General features: G+C 37.6%; 1 protein-coding gene across 2 annotated transcripts in view; it reads right to left on the bottom strand.

Annotated features, from left to right (window-relative positions):
- Window positions 1–209: 209 nt before the first annotated feature.
- The window catches only part of LOC129774711 (uncharacterized), a 224,388-nt gene continuing 201,894 nt past the window's right edge, over window positions 210–22,703 (bottom strand). The window contains exons 18-19 of one of the 2 annotated variants that reach the window (XM_055778592.1): window positions 14,226–14,477; window positions 210–14,183 (exon numbers count right to left, since the gene is read on the bottom strand). In XM_055778592.1, the coding sequence (XP_055634567.1) occupies window positions 13,866–14,183; window positions 14,226–14,477 (570 nt within the window). In that variant the 3' untranslated portion in view covers window positions 210–13,865. The remainder of the gene's footprint in view (window positions 14,184–14,225; window positions 14,478–22,703) is intronic. The other variant, XM_055778593.1, reaches the window with a different exon arrangement.

Raw genomic sequence — 22,703 nt, 5'->3', positions numbered from 1 at the left:
GTTTTTCTAAGGATTTTTTTTCCCACGGATGCTGTGATTTCTTTGTTCGGCTAGGGCGAGTTTTTTTTCCGTGATAATTGAGATGTGCTTGCTTCGTGTCACTTGCACGACTTGGCATGCAAATCTAGGTTCTTTGACTGAGCGAAAGCGAATCTTCTTTCTGTTGGAAGTCATCGGAATGAGACGTTGCAAAATAAATGAATCGAATATTTAAATAAAATGTTCTCTGCTTTTTTTATTCTTCCTCTGTCTTTGTTGAATAAATTACATTTTTTTCACCCCATCCGAATCGCAACTCGAGTGTTTCTGCTTTTTTCATATATATAAAATAATCTCTCTCTGAATTCCATTCCATTAAAAATCTGTCATTCGATATTGGAAAAAAACTCAACACACAGATCTCGCTCACCTAAAAGGTTTCGTTGTTCACTTCGATCGTTCCGTTAACGAAATCAAAACCACGGTTCGACAATCGCACGAACTGTCCGCGCTCTCGGAATTTAAAATATATATTGTTTTTTCGCTTACGACCTTTCTCCACATTTGTTTCATTCATTAAGTGTTGACATTATCTATATTTACAGCGTTGTTTTTCTCTCTCTGCTTCACTTTTACCCTATGTACACATTCATCTGCTGCTCTCTTTAGGTGATAAAATTTGAACTAAGTAATACTTTTCTTTTGACTTTTTTGTATGCGTTTTGTGGGTCCTAAACTGTGACCATCTGTGTTTCTGTTTGTCCCAAAAAAGGCGTGTGATTATGCGTTGTGTTCTGCGGGAAGAATTTGGGGTTGCAACGATGGATTTTTTTCGGTGGTGGAGGATTCGCCGGTTGGATAGAGGAACATTATTATGCATTCATGTAACGGCGTTTGAATGCAACTTAATTTTATTAAATTCACTTTTTATTCGAGAATATACGGAGCAAATGAAATATGACTTCATGTTGACATGTTTCACTTTCAGGTCACAATAATAATACAAAATCCACATCTTGTGGATTGAAATTACGCATAGAGTAGGTATGCATCCATTATTAGTGTAGAGAGAAATTTTATCGATATTTATATCGATAGAGAATGGTATAAACTTCGACTGTAAGACGCAATCCTCATGATCAAAAAGGGCGATTTGCATCGTCAGTTAGCCATTTTGACGGTAGATTTACTTTTGAGGAGGGCCTAAGCAAATACTGCTTCTCAACAAAACATAACTCAGAAACAGTTGGTTCTATTGACTTGGTGTCTTCCGCAATGTTATAGGTTATTGTTAGGACTATGTGGCGAAAGTATGCACTGTTAGAAAATTGTATTATTTTTATTTTATTTCGAAAATAACACTTGAAACTTAATTGTCTCAAAAGAAGTGTTCTTGATTTTTTGACGTAGGACTACGTCTTTCATTTCTATACTGGGGAGTAAAATCAAAGTTTCGAAAACGAAAGCGTTACGCCGGAGAACGAGTTTATGAGTGTTAATAGCTCTTAAACAACTGGACGGAATGGTATCATAAACACTTCAATCGAAAGATAAAATGTCTACACGTTATATACTTGTTACTTTTTACTTTTCGTTTGGTGGTTATCGAGCAATCGAGAAGAATCCGGAAAGATGTCATCGTTGCTGCAAAATAACCTGTCAGTTCCACTTGCAATTGAAAATTACATTCAAGCAAAAGAGTTTATTTTAATGTTTTCTATTCTTATGATAATACGACCAAATACATTTTGTTTTGTGATTTTTCAATCAAGTGCAATTAACAGGAAAGATTCTGAAAATTATTCTTCCCCATCAGTAGAATATTTTCGTATCCAGTATTGGGCGCATAAAACTCTGTGCCTCCAACGTAACGCTCTCGTTTTCGAAGTCCCCCAAATATTCATTTATTCATTCAGTCATAATGGATTTAGATTCAACTTCAAACAAATGATCACCAAATCAACGACAGTCCTACGTCAACCTTGCGGTTATACCACAGATATATCCTACTTCCTGTTTTTTTATTTTATTTTTCGATATGCTGCAGCGGATAACTACGAAAGTTTATTGCACAGAGCGGCGAAATGAACAAAAAAATTCTAATATTTTCGAAAAAGTTCGATTATTGAAAATTGTTGAAGTTATTTTTAGACTCGTTTTCATGAAAATACGCATGATTTTCAGTCAAAACGGTGTACGGCAACATTTTGATAAAACCTACCGTTTCTGAAATACTGTGATTTGAACATAAAATTCACTGAAAATCCTCAACTTTTTGTTGTTTTAGAATGATTTTAGAAGAGAAGAGAATTTTCCTAAAAGAGTACATACATAATTTTCGACTGCAATGCTTGAATTAACTAAGTGATGTGGTTAATTTTTACGGTATGTCAAGAACAGCACGTTTTTTTTAATAATTCGTTTATTTTTACAGGCTCAGAGACATAAGTTTTAAATAGCCGAATTCTTAATTATATTGAGAACAGCACTTTAATTTGAGCTAAATTCATTTCATGTCCGATGCGGTTGCATCACAATATAAAATTAAAAGAACTTTTCCAGTCTTTCCCAATTTAAGAATAACTATGATAAAGATGTTGGATGGCTTCTTTTTTTGCAACATCGCATGGCAAAGAATCCTGCGATGTCACTTGATTTCTTCAACAAACCTATTATTGAAATTTATGGGAACTATGCTGCCGTTCTACGCATAGTTGTCCCATGTTCCAAAATCAGCAACCGAGAAACTCTCTATCAAAGTTTTCTAGCATATTTGTCTACCAGAAGCTTGAAGCATTTCAATTCAGCAATACATCGGGTTTTTTTATCAGAAGAAAACTATTGTCTAATGAAATGTGAAAAATTCCCCTCACTTAAATCAATCAAGCTAGATTATAAGTTTAAAAATTCATAGTGGGACAGCTATGCCAAGAATATCAACATGGGAAAATTGAACTTGATGTTGTTTTTTGAAATTCTGGGAACAAACAATAAGTTTTTTGATATTTTCCGAAAGATTACGCAAGAAAACATCGTTTTATGAAGAAGGAAGTGATCTGCAACACCTTTGCATAATATAAATCTCATTGTTATTAGGCATTCACTAACAAGATGTACACGTGTTCTGTTAAACTTTTTTGTTTTTGTTTTTTGAGAATTAGTTCGCTTTTCCAAACCAGAAATGAGTACATTGGCCCCTGCTGAAAGCGTGGCATATAATTCTTGTATTTGAACCAATTTATTTATGATGGATCTAAAAAAATACATTGCGAGACAGCTATGCCTAGAATATCAACATGGGACAATTGAGCTTGGTGTTGTTTTTTTAAAAGCTGGGAACAAACAATAACTTTTTTTTGTGTTTTTCGGAATATTAGGCATGAAAACATCGTTTTATGAAGAAAAGTGAAAATTGTCAAAAAGTAACATGAGACAACTATGCGTAGAAAGGCAGTATATTCCATTGAGAACTCATATTCCCAAAGCAAATGCACCTTGGTTCAGCAATAACATTTTAAATGCTATGATAGCTAGAGATGCTGCATATCGCCAATGGACAAGGAGTAGAAGTTATCAGAACCATTTCAGTTTAAAAGACTCCGTAATTAAGTAACTCTATTAGTTAACCAAGCTAAATATAGCTATATGAATATCCCTTCCTAACATTGATGATTTTTCATTTGTTTCGTGTAACGAGTTGGAAATCTGGAATGCCATACTATAGTTTTGATTAGCTCTAATGTTATCGGTATGAATTCCTTAGAGGTTTATTAAAACTATTTTTCCAATCGTAATTACGCCCATAACTGATCTCTTCAATTTATTTATAACGACTGCTAAATTTCCTCGTGCCTGGAAAGCTACATAGATTATTCCAATTCGTAAGAAACCTGCGTTTACTTGTTTGAACAATCTTCGTCCAATCGGTATTTTATGTTCGCTGTCCAATATTTTTGAGTAAATTTTGAAATTTCTAATTCAATACTTTATTCGACGGTTTAATCTGATCAGTCCTAATCAGTATGGTTTCAGATCCGGTAACAGTATTACTTCAGCGCTGCTGAAGGTTCTTGATGATACACAAAAAAAGGGGTGACTTTTTGCTTCTGATAGATTTTTCTAAAGCATTTGATATCTCACGTCAAATTATTGTGTAAACTGTCCTGACATTTTCACTTTAGTCGTCAAACTGTTTTTCTCATCAGTTCTTATCTGAACTCTCGTACTCAGATAGTGGAAATTGGTGGAAAACTATTCAGCTCAATTAGTTGTTTTATTTGGAGTACCCCAAGCATTTGTTTTCGGTCCACTACTTTTTTCATTGTTTATAAACGATTTACCATTAGTTTTGAAAATTGTCACCATTCACAGATGATGTTGCAACTTTATATTTGTTCATATTTGTTCGGTTAACTAACACTGGCCTGAAGAGTGTTTGAAAATGGTCCTCGGATAATCTACCTTCTATTGATTCAAAAAAAATTAAAACAATTTTTATTGCTAGAAGTCACGCGCGCACAGATTTACCAAACATAATCAATCAATAATAATAAAAATTGAGTATGTCGATAAAGCTCCCAATCATGATGTGATTTTTCAACTTAACCTAGAATGGAATGAGCAAGTGAATTCACAATGCGGAAAAAGTTATGCGGGCTAAGGTATCAGCTAAAATGGTCATGTCAAACTTCAAAAACCGACCATGTATATTTTGTTTGTTGGCCCAAAAAAAGACCTGTGCCAAATTTCAGCTCAATCGGACATGATTTAGGGGTGCCTCAAAACGCTCAAAGTCTTGATTTTTTGATCCTCGAAAATCTTCCAAGGGGGAGTAAAGGATGTTTGGAAGATCGTTTTTTTTTCGATGCCAAATAACTTAAAAATGCATAAAACGTCGAGATTTGGTGTCATCTCGAAAAAAAAAGTTTGGTCCTTTTGAGTCTTAGCCTGAATGGGCAACAATTAAAACTTTGAGTGCTTTTGATTGCGATGATGAAATTTTTTCCATACACCTATTGCCACCCTAATGCAGGCCTACGACATCTTAAACTCTCAGCGAGTATGGTTCAACCAAAATCAAGTTATTTAAAGCCCTTCTTTAACCTCACCTTTGTTATGGTTCTGAATTGGTTTGGAACGCTTCAGTCTCTTCTTACGATCGTTTGAGGGTAGCAGTTAACCACTATGTTCGATGTTCGATGGGTTTTCAACTTGATTCGGTTTTCTAGCATATCACATTTACCCAGTGTTGGAAAAAATCATCTTCGCTAAGATCAAATGCATAGATTTTCAGGCTAGGTTGCATCGAAAACCTATGTATTCCAAACGAAAATTAAAATGACAGATCCAGGCAACCATTGAATATGAGCAAATGAACTTTTGTCCTTCAATATGTTTTGATGTTTATTTTTTCCACCCAGTGTCATTTTCATCATGATTATCGGAAACGTCAGAACTGAATTTCATTTCAGCCAAATGAATATCAGCTGTTGTTAACTTCTAATCTGAGGCTGCTGTGTGCGGTTGGGTTTTGCAGTTTCCGGATGCCGTAATCGGAAATACCTTATGAAATTCCCGATGTCGCAAATGACTTGACGGTAGCTAAAACTACTCGTTGTATCCATTCTGCATATGCCGTTGCTACCGTCTCGCCAAGTAAAATTTATTTTGAACTTAAATTCTCTGCCAGAACGAATATCGTTTCGGATGTGATGAATATCAATTTGTTGCTTTTGATATCCAAAGTATAAATAACAGCGAAGTTATGAACCCCACTCAATGTCGCATTCATTCATTATAGCAAATTTGCTCATGCAACAGCGATATGAACAAAATGAACTCGTTTGTTTTTTTTTTTTATTAATTCGTTTATTTTTGCAGGCTCAGTAACTTATATATAAACAACTTATATATAAACAATTTTCTTACATCTATGGTTAGTAAGGTGGAGAACCGATTACTCGCGGTGTACTCGAGTTTAGAAGGGTGACATATTTTTAGGAGAAGGATGGTGTATAAGAAAACTGTAACAATGTTGATGAAAACTCAATTCTTAAATCTGTTTGTATATCTATAGTGTTTTTACATTTCAACTTATTCTACTATTTATAGCAAGGGGACGAATTACCCGCAAAGGAAGGAAAGGAGGGTATAAGGACATAGGGACAATCACACACGAAGATCGATAGCTTTAAGGAAAACATATATATGGGACATGTAATCAAGGTCTAACCGAGCCAACACATCTCTCACCGGCACATTGGGCTGTCTTCCTCGGGCCCGAAGGGAGTTTTCTAAATTCGATCTGGTGACCAGATACACCTCGCACGACCAAACAACGTGCTCGATGTCGCGATAACCTTGGCCACAAACACAGAGATTGCTGCTGGCAAGATTGAAACGAAAGAGTAGTGCATCTGAAGAACAATGATTGGACATGAGTCGGGAGAAGGTGCGTATAAAGTCCCGACTCAATTCCAGACTTTTGAACCACGGATTGAGGCTAACCTTAGGGATAATCGAGTGAAACCAACGGCCCAATTCATCTTCATTCCACTTGCGTTGCCAGTTAGCGATGGTATTTTTGCGGACTAAAGAATAAAATTCATTGAAGGCGATTTGACGCTGATAAATATCGCCTTCAATTGCACCTACCTTTGCTAATGAGTCAGCCCTCTCATTACCCGGAATTGAGCAATGGGAAGGGACCCACACAAAGGTAATGACGTAACAGCGTCTGGATAAAGCACTCAAAATTTTTCGTATTCTCTCAAGGAAGTACGGCGAGTGCTTTTCCGGCCTCACTGAACGGATAGCTTCGACAGAGCTAAGACTATCCGTTACAATGTAATAGTGTTCAACAGGTCGTGAGGCGCCCAATGAATTGCTGCCAATTCAGCAATATACACTGAGCAAGGATTCTGAAGACTGTGTGAGGTGCTTAAAAATTCGTTGAACACTCCAAATCCTGTGGACTCATTTATAGTGGACCCATCAGTAAAGTACATATTATCACAATTGATACTCCTATATTTTTCATCGAAGATCGTTGGAGCGATCCTCGATCGTTGGTAATCTGAATATCCATGGATATCTTGCTTCATGGACAGATCAAAATGCACAGAGGAATTGATGTAGTCAGGGAAACAAACACGGTTGGGAATATACGAAGAAGGATCAACCTGCATGGAGATGAATTCATGATATGAACTCATGAATCCGGAGTGAAAATTTAGCTCGATCAGCTGCTCAAAATTTCCGATCACCAATGGGTTCATGACCTTACACCGGATGAAGAACCGAAGAGATAATAAATTGAAGCGATCTTTTAGTGGGAGTAGGCCTGCCAAAACCTCGAGACTCATGGTACGCGTTGAGGGCATACATCCCAACGCGATACGGAGACAAAGATACTGAATTCGCTCGAGTTTAATGAGGTGTGTTTTGGCAGCTGATTGAAAACAGAAACTGCCATACTCCATCACTGAGAGAATAGTTGTTCGATACAACATTATAAGATCTTCGGGATGGGCTCCCCACCAGGTGCCGGTAATTGTACGGAGAAAGTTTATTCTTTGTTGGCATTTTCGTAGAATAACGTTTTCCTGACCGCGTTAAACCCTCTTGTTTGTTTCGTCTCCTCTGTCCGTAATGTTCATAAACAATAATTCAAAGAGAGTAATGTTGTTTATAGTGAATGTAGTTTCTATGGTAGGATCTTGTTGCTAAATACAATGCCATCAGGGTTACCATATCTACAGAATAATCTGTATTTCCACAGATTTTTCAGCATTTTCAAAACCAATAATCTGTAGTTACAGATTACAGATTTTTTGGTGTTCATACAGAATATACAATTTTTTTAAAATAACGTTATTGATTGATGACAATAATTTTTTTACCACTTTACATTCTTCATGACATAAATGAGAGTCATCTCTTTTCTGACCTTCATATTCAACATAATATCCTGATTCCTCATGTTCGATCTAAGGTGAAAATATCCATAAGTCCGCTTTTGGAAGTACAAATTCATAAACTGAAGATTGATCACTTTACGAAAATTGTTCACTTTGAGCGCTTTTTTCTCAGTTATTTCTCAATGAATTTACATGATGTGGATCCATATTTCAATCGGTTTAGACATTCCTTATTAATGTATTTGAATACACCCAGTTTTTTTTACGCGGGGGATACGTACCTCGTAAAAAAACCGCGTTAATTGGAAAATCCGCGTAAAAAAACCACGTTAATTCGAAAATCCGCGTAAAAAAAACCATGTCACCTAATGATAGATATCAAATGAGACTATCCTTACGTGGAACGGAAATAAAAAGTTGATTGTTACTCACTTCCGAAAACGCGTAGTTTTTTCCTGCAATTTCGTTGGTTACTGGTAGCTATAGTTCGGTTTTCCTCACGAATGAGGATATCTGCTGTTGCTAGAAGATTCCTTTGTGATGTGTAAACCGAGGCGCCGCCCGTTAAACCCCCGCCCCGTTGTACAGCCCGCTGAGCTACCCGTTACCTAACATCTAAAATCCACGTAAGAATCGTGATAAGGTGCAGCACTTATTTCTTCCATAAGCGCTAAGCTCCGTTACAAGCACTAATTACCGTAAACAAGCACGTAAAAAAACCGCGTAAAAAAACCTGGGTGTATTGATAATTTTTAAATTTCAAATATTTGATATGTTACAATAGCGTTGAAATGAATGCTTCTGAATTCTAACACAGTCGAGAAAACCATTTTAAAATGCATTGCGCTTTACACAAATGAGGTAACCGATCAGGTTAGGGACTATGACAACCTGAACATTGAAGGCTATTCCCTTGGGGACAAAGCGTATGAAGACAGTGAATTTGGGCGGTAGAACACAACATCCCATTCGTAGCCGTTGATAAGCTGATTAATATTCTTGAAACGCTCAGTTTCGATTCAAAAGTTCTACTAATGGTGAAACTAGATTATATGAATAGATTTGATATTTAATCGAAATGAAAATTCTGAATTCGTCTACAGCAAGATAACTCTCACTGAGATCTGCGGGACGATTTTTTTAATAATTGAAACGACTCGATGACCAAACATATTTTAATTTTTTTTTGAACTGCGTTTTACCATTGGTTGAACAAAACAATCCCAACAATTACACCTGACCAATTTGGGAGTCAGAACTCTATTGAGTTATTTATGCCTAGTACATCAAATCTGAGGACGCGGGATCAGCGTTTGAAGAAGCTACTTTGGAGTTAAAGATGTAGAAAAAGTTTCCGAACTGTGCGAGAGCACACAAATAACTTTTAGAATCATCTGCTGTAATGAATCATCAAGTCGAAGAACGAAAATTCAAATAAAAATAAAAGTATATAGCCATTCCATGATACAGTGGTTCTCAGATATCCATGAAAAGTCGCAAAATATTAGAGCCGTATTTTGCGATTTTTTCGTTAGGGTGACCATTTCCATTTTAGGGTGATTTGAATTTTTTTTCCACTTTTTCCCAAATATGACTTTTTTCAAAAAATCATAACTGTTGAACCACTGAACTGATTTAGATGATCGATATATCAAATTGAAGCTAATGAGAATTCTTAAAAATCATGTCTCAAAAACAAAAAAAAGCGTCTCTGATATCGAGATATGTTATGTAAAAAAAAAGCTTTCAAGAAAAATCATGAAAAATATAGCGCCATCTAGTCAATAATTACGAAAACAAAATCCATTTTTGTTGCAAGCTCAATATTTTTCAATTATAGACTAGCACATTGGCTTCTATTTGATATATCGGTCACCTAAATCGGTTCAATGGTTTAAACGTTGTAAATTAAAAAAAAAAGTCCTTTTTGGGTAAAAGTGAAAAAAAAAAGATTTTTCAGACCATCCTAAAATGAAAAATGTCACCCTAAAAAAAATACGAGTCTAATATTTTGTGATAAAAAAAATACCACTTTTCACTAAAATTTGAGAACCACTATATTGGTTTGGCATGGAATGGCTGTATAGATAAAAAATATCCGATAAATAATCCATCCAAATTTGTCCGTATCACATGGCTTCATGGCATTTTAATGTTCCTTCTTCATTCATTGACAGTTATCTAGTTTTTTAATGGTTACCTCACTATGGTACCTCTTAATTCATTACAATCGTTACATTGTTGTGTATGTTCAAAAATGTGTTATAATAAAAGTATTTCTGTTGCGCAATGTAAACAAGCATATCCCGGACACTTTGAAAACTTCTATTACACCTCATTAAAGCATTTTGTTTTTACTACTATGTACAGGTAATCTTCGATATAACGTACATTTCACTTTCAAAATTGTACGTTGTATCGAATTGTACGTTATATCGAAGCATAATAAAGTACTCACAAACGTAGTCTATAATACATTATTGTGTTGCTGTTTTGGTAAAGTTAATGAATAACTTCAATCAGAAGACGAAGCCAGTCTTTCTCATGATGTTTCCCTCCGTACTGATGATTGAAGCTTGATTCATTTAGAATCCGGAATCACAAAACCAGCTATATTTCGGGATTGATCGAAGGTACAAAACTTATTTTAGCATCACAATACAGGTTATTCATTGTTCTATCAGAAAAAAAAATATTGAAGAAAATTTTCTTTTGCACTTTGGAAATGTGTACGTTATAACGAGGGTACGGTATATCGAAGTTCCCCTGTACATGTTTGTTCGATACCATCAACATCGTCACATCAATAATAACTATGCCAAAAAATGATAATAAAGCTAAAATTATGGCTAAAAATTGGACTTATAAAGTAAATACAGATTTTCTGAAAAATAACTAAGATAAAAAGATTTGTTTAGATCAAAAATGCAGATTTTATTATGGCAAACCTGACTGCCATATAAGTGAAACACAAATTTCTGCATTACTCGCGAATTATTCAAGCAAATGAAACCAACTTTCACATGTGGAAATTTCAGGGTGCAATAAAAGTTTCTATGGTGGTTAGACACTTCTCCTCCCTCTCTAAGGGGGGCTACCATACAAATGAAGCATAAATGTCTACATAACTCAAGAACTTATCAGGCAAACAGAACTAAATTTGGCATGTGGAGTTTTTAGGAGACAAGAAACGTTTCTTAAGTGGTTTGACACCCCTCTACATGTGCGCCGAATAACACAAGTACTATTCAAGCAAATGAAATTAAACTAGGCATATATAGGTTTTAGGGACCGATAAACGTCTCTATGGTGGTTCGACACTTTTCCCCTCTCTCTCTCTCTTTAAGGAGATGCTGCCATACAAATGAAACACAAATTTCTGCATAACTCGAGAACTAATCAAGCAAATGGAGCAAAATTTGGGATGTGAGGGTTTTGGTTACGAGAAATGCTTGTATGATGGTATGACACCCCTTCCTTCTCTGGAGTGGATAGGGGGTTCCATAAAAATAATACACATATTCCAACCAAACGCGACAATTGAAAATTTTCGGAAAACTCGGAAGGAAAATGGGAAAATTCGAAATGTTCAATTCGCATATGTTCCACAATTACAAAGTGACAATCGTTAGTCCATTTGATGTTTGTGCTAACGAAATTGATTTTTGTTCGAAAGTGGAAATGGATTTTAATGTGATAAAACGCACTCCTATATCGTCTTCTATCTATTTGAATAAAAATGGATCGCCGAATGTGTTGATAAGAGCAAAACTCGAAAAAGAATTTGTCCGATTTAGGTCTGTCTTAATTGAATAATTTTTTCTGTATTAAACATTTATTTCATGTAATGGAGAAATGTTAATTGTTATTTGCAAGTGGATGAAAAATCTTGCACGAGAATTGTGTCTGAAAATAATCTGTTAATATAATATCGAGTTTTGGTAGAAGTACTGAAATTTTATAGTTAAAAAATAATCTTAAAAGGTGATTAGAAGATCAATCAATGAACAGATCTGCGATTAGACTCATGAACGTGCGCTTTGTAAGAAAACGTGGATGTGATAATGAAAAATAAATTTGGGGCAGTTGTTTATAAAAATATTTCAATCACGATGGAAAAAAGGGTAATGTGGGTTGGAGAGTGAAAATTTGTGGTTTTGTGTATGTTTTGAAGTCAAATTTTAAAAAAATTATACAAAAAAAATATTCGGGAATTTTTTTTCCACATAGGGCCACACTAATCGGTCTTAAATATCGTATTATATATAGTATCATATATAGTTTACGACCTATTCTCACTTCATAAGCTTCGACTGTGAGAGAGTTACTCTGCAGTGCTTTTTTGCACCTATTATTCGTGTTCTTGCAAACATGTTTTCAGAAAAAGCATTTCGAAACATTTTTTTACGACTTGTTAATAAATGCCGCATGCTCTAAACATCCGCTCGTTCTGGTACATGTTCGTTCTCTAATTGAAAACAAAACTCACCTAAAAAAGGAATCGGAACCATCGGAATGGTCCGGAACCAACATGGTTTTATTCATTCGTTTGTGTCATGGAGCGAGTTTTTCCAACGTCCATGTTGAGCCGGAACTCCTTGGGGTGCCGTTTGCGTAGTCACAGTCACGGCAAACTTCCTTTGTCGCATCGTAGCGAACATGGTCCGCTTGCTCGTAGTGTCATTCTCGCAATGTCACCAAAGGAAGGGTTTCCCTCCACTGGCTTGGCCCTTGAGGGCAACAGAAAATGGCACAACATTCGATGGGGAGAGAGCGAGGAATGCCTTGGTTCGTTTGATTCCCACCGGAGATGGTCTTCCTGTTCCGATCGAGACAATATTGACAAAGTATGGCATTTTGGAGCAATTATGGTGCTGTAAAATGATTGTAAACGTATCGCCTACTCTCAGTGGGACTATTTTGAACCAGGATAAATAATGAAACGCTTCACGTCGCTTTGTTCCTCCAATCGATGTTGAACCTTATCACGGGAATCGCTTCGAAGGGTAACATCAACACATCAGAGAGGCATCATAAAAAACGTCATAAAACTTTATTTTGACTTGAACTTTAAGGTTCACTGCGGATTCCCCGGCGGATCCTCCACCCCCACTGTCACTCATCACATCACATCGTCAGAGAATATATTTCCGTCTTCACTGATATGAACTGATATGGTGATGTTTGGCTGTTGGTTTATTGACATTCTCTTCGCATCTCGGTTTCTGGGTTCGGTATGCCTGATGGCTGTAAAATATTTTTGTTTGTGTATTTATTGAACTAGTCCCTGTTTAGTTTTCTCTCCGTTCGCTCGCCGTTATCTGATGTTTACTTTCCAGTCATCATAACCGAGAATTATATTGACGGATAGGAGATGGAAAAAAAAGCGGAAGAAACATATAACCACGCACGCTTTGAACCGATATGGAACGCTTCTTATCATTACGAACAAAAAATTCAAACTTTCGCTGCTCAAGTAAATAAAATAATCTGATATCTCTGCTCTGTCGGTGTTGACTTAAACTAGGAAGGCGTTAATAACAACGCGTTCAAAACGCAAGAGTTTTGGCCGTTTCGCGTGTTGTTCAAGAATACTCAATAAATTACGCTACTAACCTGCTTGTGTACATATACTGTTTCGTCTTTCATTCGTTCCTAAATGTAAGAAATTCGATCCTCCGCGTCTTGTTCCGCCTGTTTACAAATTTCAACAATAATTTAACTAGACTTCAGGACTACACGTACGTAAAAATGGGGTTGTCGGTATGTACAAGATGCTGCTCTGAACCATCGATCAGTTTAATAGCATTTATCTATGGGATTCCTAACTACGGTCGATCGCGAATGATACGTACATCAATGAATCTCTCTGTATGGCAAGGAGCTCCTCCCACCCCCAAAAGCGTTTGACGGAAGCTTTCAGTGTTCGAATTGACAATTTATGGACTCGCTGACAGTGGACTGCTATCATTTGTCCAGTGATGCCAGCTCGGCGTAATTCGTCGTCAGCAGCGGCATTTTGGCCGTGTAGATTTGGGACGTTGCGAAGCCCCCCGTCGATGACTGGGAAGTGCTGAGCATACTGTCGTACGTGTTGGGCGTAAAATCTCGCAAAGGCAATCGAGTGTAGATGTTCGGGGATGTCGTCCTCGCTGGCAGCACGGTCGTAGCCACTCCCGAAGGATTGCTAGTGCTGCAATACGCGCTGCGTAGCGGTGAGTTATAGATCGCGTAACTAGGATTAGTTGTGAGCGAGAGCTCACCAAGCTGCGAGAGGAAAACGTTCTAAAAAATAAATAAAATCCCCTCATGTTACTGTTCACTCACCTTTTTCAGCCCATTCCCCGTGGGGGACACGTGCGTGGGTGAATAATTCACCGGGGGCTGCTGGGTGAACTTTAGTCGCTCCGTGTCCAACGCCAACCGCTCGAACTGCTTCTCCTCGTCATCTTCGCTGTTTTCGTGAGGGATCACATCCGGGTTCTTATCGTCGATGCTGGAATGGCTTCCAATGTTCCGACTCAACGGTTCGGCGCTGCCTTTGTCCTGCTCGGTCGATGGTGTTGAGTGATGCTTCTTCTGTGAATAGATACAGGGAAGGAGTGATCTCATTAAATTTTTGCATCGAGCATCAAAAGCAACGGCAGCGAGGCCACCGTCAATTAGAACTATTTTGTGTCATCTTTCCTATAATTGGCATTATCACTCGCTGCAAGCGAATCTCATTAAAAGTCAAATGAATTATATAAAGAGCTCCGACGGGGAGAACTCCCACAGAAAGGAGCTTCCATCATTGTGCAACTGGCGCACAATAGGCTTTGATGTTGACAGCACTAATCTGGCCACCGCATCTCAATAGTGAAACTTCGCTGCGAAAGAAGAGCCTGGAAGACCGAAATTGCAACTTTGTCTCGAACGGAGTATAGAATGAATGAGTTTCAGGGCTTTGCCACCCTACAATCGGTGGGGGAAAATATACTGCAATGCTGTCAATGTGATGGACTGGCAGTCATCTCGTTTTGGCGATCTTGCAATCAATAATGATTAGTTTGATTGGTTTTCTCTTGATGATAGCATAATGTTGTATCATTCTATTATTATACCCTCATCAAATTAACTCGACGCTGTCCTGACTCTCTCCGACTCTCGTGCGATGGAAATTACTCAAAGTAACGATTTTCTCTATCATGCTACCATATGACCTGATTGCAGCAGATTTTCTAATATAGTGTTTCATATCTATATGTCCAATTGACACATATTTTCCATCTATTTCATATACCTAGCAGCTCCCAAGGAAGTCGAATTGTTAGAGTGGGTCCCAGGAGAATCTCACCCTTGAAAAAGAGGCTATCGATGGTCGAGTTTTTGTCAAACGTGCTTCCAAGACTTTGGAATCCCCAGAATCCTACATTACAGGATCACGTTTTGTGAAAGGTGATAAGCTCGAAACCAGGACCTAGATTCCAGCAATCTCCATGGTAGAATAGCAAGACGAAAGCCTTTAGTATCAGCAATGAATATCAAGAGTCGATTGGAATTTGCATGGTGAAGAATTTTGCTGCTGATGTTGGAATTGTTCGATGGAATTGTGGATCAATATGTATAGTAGAATCTTGATTGTCCACGAAATAGTCTGGCTATGTCACCGCAAATAACGAAAATCGCGACAACGCAATACAGGACTTAAATTGAGGTCCAAACACGAAAAAGGGACATTTCAGCACTAGAACTTTTGTTGGTTAAAACAGAAATCATTAAACTATCCATCTGTAAGGTCGTTGAAACCGGTCAGATAATGTGAAAACAATCACCAAAACAAAAAGCATGGTTCTGACAAATTTTGAGAAGGCCTATAGATTTACTATGGAACTCGCTTTCGCGAATAATTCGCACCGCGGATCATCCACTCGCGGCTAATTGGGATTCTAAAGGGTGTGTCACATCAAATTGCATCACGGAAAAAACGCTGTAGAAATTCGCCCAGTAGACCGATCCTTTTGAAAATTTTAGACAGTAAAATAAAAACTATTAAACAACTTTTGGCATTTTCTTTTTATTCATACTTCGAGCCCAAGCCCTTATGCTCGCACCATCCTCTTTACCCCGTCCATAAGGTTCTGTACAACGTCAGGTTGTAGTTTTTTATGAACAGAAATCCATTTTCTCTTGAAGTCCGCCTCCGTTTTGACAACTTTTGGGTTCTTCCGGAGGGCCTGCTTCATAATCGCCCAATATTTCTCTATTGGGCGAAGCTCCGGCGCGTTGGGCGGGTTCATTTCCTTTGGCACGAAGGTGACCCCGTTGGCTTCGTATCACTCCAACACGTCCTTTGAATAGTGGCACGAAGCGAGATCCGGCCAGAAGATGGTCGGGCCCTCGTGCTGCTTCAATAGTGGTAGTAAGCGCTTCTGTAGGCACTCCTTAAGGTAAACCTGCCCGTTTACCATGCCGGTCATCACGAAGGGGGCGCTCCGCTTTCCGCAAGAGCAGATCGCTTGCCACACCATGTACTTTTTGGCAAACTTGGATAGTTTCTGCTTGCGAATCTCCTCCGGAACGCTGAATTTGTCCTCTGCGGAGAAGAACAACAGGCCCGGCAGCTGACGAAAGTCCGCTTTGACGTAGGTTTCGTCATCCATTACCAGGCAATGCGGCTTCGTCAGCATTTCGGTGTACAGCTTCCGGGCTCGCGTCTTCCCCACCATGTTTTGTCTTTCGTCGCGGTTAGGAGCCTTCTGAACCTTGTATGTACGCAGGCCCTCCCGCTGCTTGGTCCGCTAGACGAATGAACTTGACAAATTCAGCTTATTGGCGACATCCCGGACCGAACTTCTCGGATCACGTCTAAACTGCTTAACTACACGCTTGTGATCTTTTTCACTGACGGAGCATCCATTTTTGCCGTTCTTCACCTTCCGGTCGATGGTTAGGTTCTCGAAGTATCGTTTTAGTACTCTGCTGACCGTGGATTGGACGATTCCCAGCATCTTACCGATGTCCCGATGTGACAACTCCGGATTCTCGAAATGACGACGCTCTTTTTCGTTCGACGACATTTTTCCAAATTTACGAAAAATTGACAGTGAAGCATGGCCAACGTGATCTATACACTCTTATCTGATTATAAGCGAAAGCTGAAGATATAATTCCTAAAAATTAAATTTCTACAGCGTTTTTTCCGTGATGCAATTTGATGTGACACACTCTTTATTGTAGTTTTAACTCAAATAGGAACAATTGACCCGGAGCCGAGTGGTTAAAGTCCTACATTATCATGCCAGGGGTTCGGGTTCGATTTCCGTTGTGGCCATTATCGATTCACTACGATAGTCCTCGGTAACGATTCGTCATTATTTTCTGCGGTTTTGAGTCGTTTGGAATAGCTTGTCGAGTTACTCCCAATGATTCTGAATGTTCTGTTTACATTTCACACGAATCTTGATCGGGTAATGTCTCTTGTTTTTCGTCTCTAAACTTTTTCACTTTAAAATCGTCCCAATCATTCCCTCAAAAATGTATCCGATGGTGTAGTCACTATAAACTTCCACAATCATTCGATGCACTTTAGCTGTACTTTTCATCCAATGGGAATATAAAAGCAAAACTTTCCGTGAATGGTGCTTATTTGCAACGAAACTCGATATTTCCAAGGCAATGAAAATTGAACTTGTCGTGACAAATTCAGGGAATTGTAAAAATGTTTAGTTGACAGATATCGACATTTCACGATTCAGTACCTTGAGCCATGTTGTGGAAAGGGAACGAATTAAGTTGCACACCCAATAAATAGTTTTATGTAAAATCTCGATACATCCTAAAGTAACATCCGAAATAATGAAAAGCAAAGATTATGGATTATAACAGCGTTTTATGAAGAAGGGTGAACATTATCGAAAAGTAGCATGGGACAACTATGCTCAGAACGGCAGAAGAGCTTGTGTAAACTTGGGAGTGTGTTCGGACTTATTCGAGACATTTCTCGATCGCTCATTCGATTGTCGTAAATTCAAGCATTGCTTCCGGGTTAAAAGTGGCATCGCAGTACAGCGCATTGCAAATCGGATGCAAAGAAGGTATTTTTCTGGCGGTAAGAGCTTAGGTGGAAAACTGAAGATGAAATTTGGTCTTCAGTACACCACTACTAAATTTCTATAATTTTTGTTCTTACCGTAGTTCTATGTTCAGCCATTCCATGTCAAACCGATATAGTAGTTCTCAGATTTTCGTAAAAAGTGGTAGTTTCGTTCGTTACCGCAAACTATTGGACCTGTGTTTTTTTTCAATTTTTTGTTAGGGTGCCCATTTTCATTCTAGGGTGAACCGAAATATCGACCTTTTCCCCTTTTTTTTTTTTCCAAAAATGACATTTTTTTTAAATTTATAACTTGTGAACTAGTGAACCGATTTAGACGGTTGACATATCAAATTAAAGCATTTTTGGGAAAATGCTGCGCTTGCAAAAATTTTAGGTTTTGGTTTTGTCATTATTGATTGTATTTGTTTTTTTACAGTTTTCTTATTGGCTTTAATTTCATATATCGATCATCTGAATCGGTTCAGTAGATCAAAAGTTATGATTTTTTGTAGTAGTAAAATGGGGAAAAAAAATATTTTTCGGACCATCGGTTCACTTTGAAAAATCATAACGCAAAAACGAAGAAAACGCCTCCCTGGTTTTGAGATATATTAAAAAAATCCTTAGCTTTCCAGAAAAAATATATAAAAATATAGTTCCTTTGGTCTCGAGACCATGAAAACTATAAAAAACAAATACCATCAATAATAATGAAAACATAATTCAAATTCTCTGCAACTGTAGTATTTTTGCAAAAAAGACCAGCTAATTGGCTTAAACTTGTCGAACATCTGAATTGGTCCAGTGGTTTGAAAGTTATGAATTTTTGAAAAAAGCAATTTTTGGCAAAAAGGAGAAAAAATGGATTTTTCGGACCACCCTCAAATTTAAATGGTCACCAAAAAAAAAAATAAAAAAATACGGGTCTAATAATTTTCGATAAAGAACAAAACTACTAATTTTGACGAAAATCTGAGAACCACTATATCCGTTTGGCATGGAATGGCTGTGTTAAAAATGCGATCATAGACACTTGAAGGGTAGGGAATTCTTAATGTTTCGCGCTTGATCAAAACAGTGAAATTTTTATAGCAAGACTCATAAACGAAGATAATTGTTATTTCCTACACCATATACATCATTTATTTATTTATTTGTTCATCACGTTTGACTACGTCGAAGAGATTGTTTTCATGAAAGCTAAACTAATCTAAATCTTCCAAATATCAACATTGAACAAGTTTTTGAACGAGATAAAATGAAATTTCTCACTAATATTATTAAATGATTGCAGATACTTGTTAAAACAGTTAATAAGGCGGCATTTCGACCTGGAGGGGAAAAAATATTAATTTTTGACGATTTGTCATGTCGTTTGAGATTGGTGGTGGCGATTGTGTCCTCTAAAAGTCGGTACCTCACTGCTCTAACAAATAGAGTTTTAAATGGTTTCTCAAAATTAAAAAAAAAATGTCAAAATGGCGATATGTAAGATTTGCTTTCAATTATTGGTGGCCAAGCTTCTTTAAACGCTCATATAAAACAACAAAACTAGAATATCGAGAAACCGCTACGCTAGAAAAAAAAATTGTAGATGCTGAAAAAAACTTCAGTCAAATCGGACTTAGATCTTGAAATAAATGTGCCGCTAGGTGAGAAAAGAGGTTTCGAAAAAAAACTGTGATTTGACTTCACTTATATCGCGATGCGTTGTAAAAACGAAGCAAATTATTTAAAATAAGTTCTTTTATTTTAGTTATTTATGTATCGTTTGCATTTTTGATGTTATAAGCTACCCTAAAATGCTTAAACTAAAAGTGATTAAAACTTAATATTTCGATTTTCCAGGTAGGGTCCTCCTTGAATCGATATTTTTTTCTATGTTAGTTGCAAATAATAAATAAAATAGTTGCAAATAATAAATAAAAATGGAAACGATGAGAGAGGATGTTCCATGAAATCTGTTTATGCGATTCTGGGTAATCCACATTGCCAGTAAGAAGTTCCAACACGAACAGTCGTAGTCTGTTTCGCCTGGCAGAGAGTGATTGCGATACTTATGTGCTCGTAAAAGTTCAACTCTGAATCGAGCGTAATTTGTAGATCATGTAGATGGAGATATATAGCTCACACAGATCATTAACATAATTAATGAAGACAAGTGGCCCCAGAATGCTTGCTTGCGGCACACCAGATGTGATGTTGAATGTTCTGAAACGCAGGGAATCGAAAATTATTTTTACCACATGTTTTTTCATCCCGATTTATTACAATTAATGAGCCTAAAAATAACAGAAAATATCATACTCTCAAATATTGGTATAGCATTTGTATAATATATAAGGTATAGCAATAAAAGATAAATATGAGCGAGTGAAACAAGAGACACATTGCAAATAAGCACGTATTAAAGCTTTTCGCATACTTTGCCACACTTTCCGACTTCCTTTTTGATGAGGTGTAATATTATCACGCATTTATGCAACAGCACCGGTAGCTATGTGGATAGCATGGTTCTATAAAACAGCTCTGCATTCTAGTCGACCATGGTTCGATCCCCGTTGACATCGTTTGAATTTTTTTTCAGGGTACAATCCCAAAAGAGATTAGGAAAAAAAAGGAAGAGAGGTCTCCTCCCATGCATACAAACATTTCATTGCTTTTGAAACAGATGTTTTCATTTGCTCAATTCACCCTTCAGCATACGAAAAAGCATTTTTTCTGTCGAAGATTATATGTTTTTGTCAACGCTAGTTCGGGTGTATGGATGCCATTTTCCATGCAAATCTAAACACACTGTCCTGGTGTTGAACGGATGACGCTTTGCTAAACACGCTTTCAAAGGCTAATCATGAGTTGCAGAGAGATGGCGTTGTACTCCAACTTGATCTCTCGAAGTATCTCTGTCAGATTCGTTTCTTATAAGGAAATACCGATTACGCATCTTCACTAAGGATTGTTTAAAACAGGGAGAGAGATATTTATACGTATCGATGCATAACGTCAGACAGTGACCCATAGAGTCCATAGAAAGTTAATAATATGTCAACCGCATCGTATAGAGGAGTATCTACTGTCTCAAGAAGCCGTTGTCACGTCTCGCAAAGTATACGATCCATTCCAGCGTGACGTGGTAATACTTCGACTCAATACAAACATTATTTGGCGTTTTTATGTATTAAACACACAACATTGAACTATGTTTTAGTGAAATTGAGAAAAATTGCTACAATAATCATCAGTTGGAGAATATTTTATAGATAGATTGGATTGTTGTCTGTCAAATACTTTTGTGACGAAACAACGCCTGACTTTGTTTCGGACTGTTGAACATTAATGTTTGAAACGGAACTGAAACCGTTTCAAAACATACAAATTAACTTTTTTCTTTGTTTTGTCAACAATAGATGAACGTAGATTTCACAATATAGAATTGATTCTTGTTTCGATTTTCGGTTTGCTGGTAATAGTATTGAATGGCAAAAAAATATGGAAACCCCATACGATAAGGGGATATCCTTGCAGGTGTCTTACCAGCGGAATAGAATATCGTATTCCGATGTCATTTTTAAATCGAGAATGGTGACTTCCGGTTCGTTAAAAACGGATGTGAAAGACCGAAAATGGCATGAAATTCCTCAATTCGATCGTGAATGGTAGCGATGGCATATAGCCATGAATAAGCGAAGAAGAATGAAAAAAAAATATAAAGTTTGATAGTGAGCAGATAGGATTCAAGCGAGGGAGATAATATTTGAGTGGTAAGAACTTAGCCTTTGAGCGACGCGTGTGGAGTTAGACAAAGAAAGCACACATCCAAATGCACACGCAAACGTCAACGGTTAACGATCAAAGTCAACGTCCAAGTCAAAGTTAAAGTCATCTTCAACACGCAAACATAAACGCCCTAACATGCACACAGATAAACGCGCATACATGCACACAAATGCATACAATGAGTTCATTAAAAAATTCTGATAGAAAAATCAAATGGGTTCCCCCTGTAGTGAGCGCCACTCGATGAACCAGGATCGTGCTAGTCATTGATGGCAAGCGCCAGAGCGAACGTGCTAAACAAAGACGATGTAAAAATTGGAGGTCGGTTTAGGACCATCCCGAATTTTCCCAAACAACAACATAAAGGGTGTGTCACATCAAATTGCATCACGAAAAAAACGCTGTAGAAATTTAATTTTTAGGAATTATATCTTCAGCTTTCGCTTATAATCAGATAAGAGTGTATAGATCACGTTGGACATGCATCACTGTCAATTTTTCGTAAATTTGGAAAAATGTCGTCGAACGAAAAAGAGCGTCGTGAATTAATCCTGTGCACTCATTTTGAGAATCCGGAGTTGTCACATCTGGACATCGGTAAGATGCTGGGAATCGTCCAATCCACGGTCAGCAGAGTACTAAAACGATACTTCGAGAACCTAACCATCGACCGGAAGGTGAAGAACGGCAAAAATGGATGCTCCGTCAGTGAAAAAGATCACAAGCGCGTAGTTAAGCAGTTTAGACGTGATCCGAGAAGTTCGGTCCGGAATGTCGCCAATAAGCTGAATTTGTCAAGTTCATTCGTCCAGCGGACCAAGCAGCGGGAGGGCCTGCGTACATACAAGGTTCAGAAGGCTCCTAACCGCGACGAAAGGCAAAACATGGTGGGGAAGACGCGAGCCCGGAAGCTGTACACCGAAATGCTGACGAAGTCGCATTGCCTGGTA

Source organism: Toxorhynchites rutilus, chromosome 3 (assembly GCF_029784135.1).
Source record: "Toxorhynchites rutilus septentrionalis strain SRP chromosome 3, ASM2978413v1, whole genome shotgun sequence".
Classification (NCBI taxonomy): Eukaryota; Metazoa; Arthropoda; class Insecta; order Diptera; family Culicidae; genus Toxorhynchites; species Toxorhynchites rutilus.
Note: the sequence above shows the minus strand (reverse complement) of the source record. Positions and strands in the feature narration are given on the sequence as shown.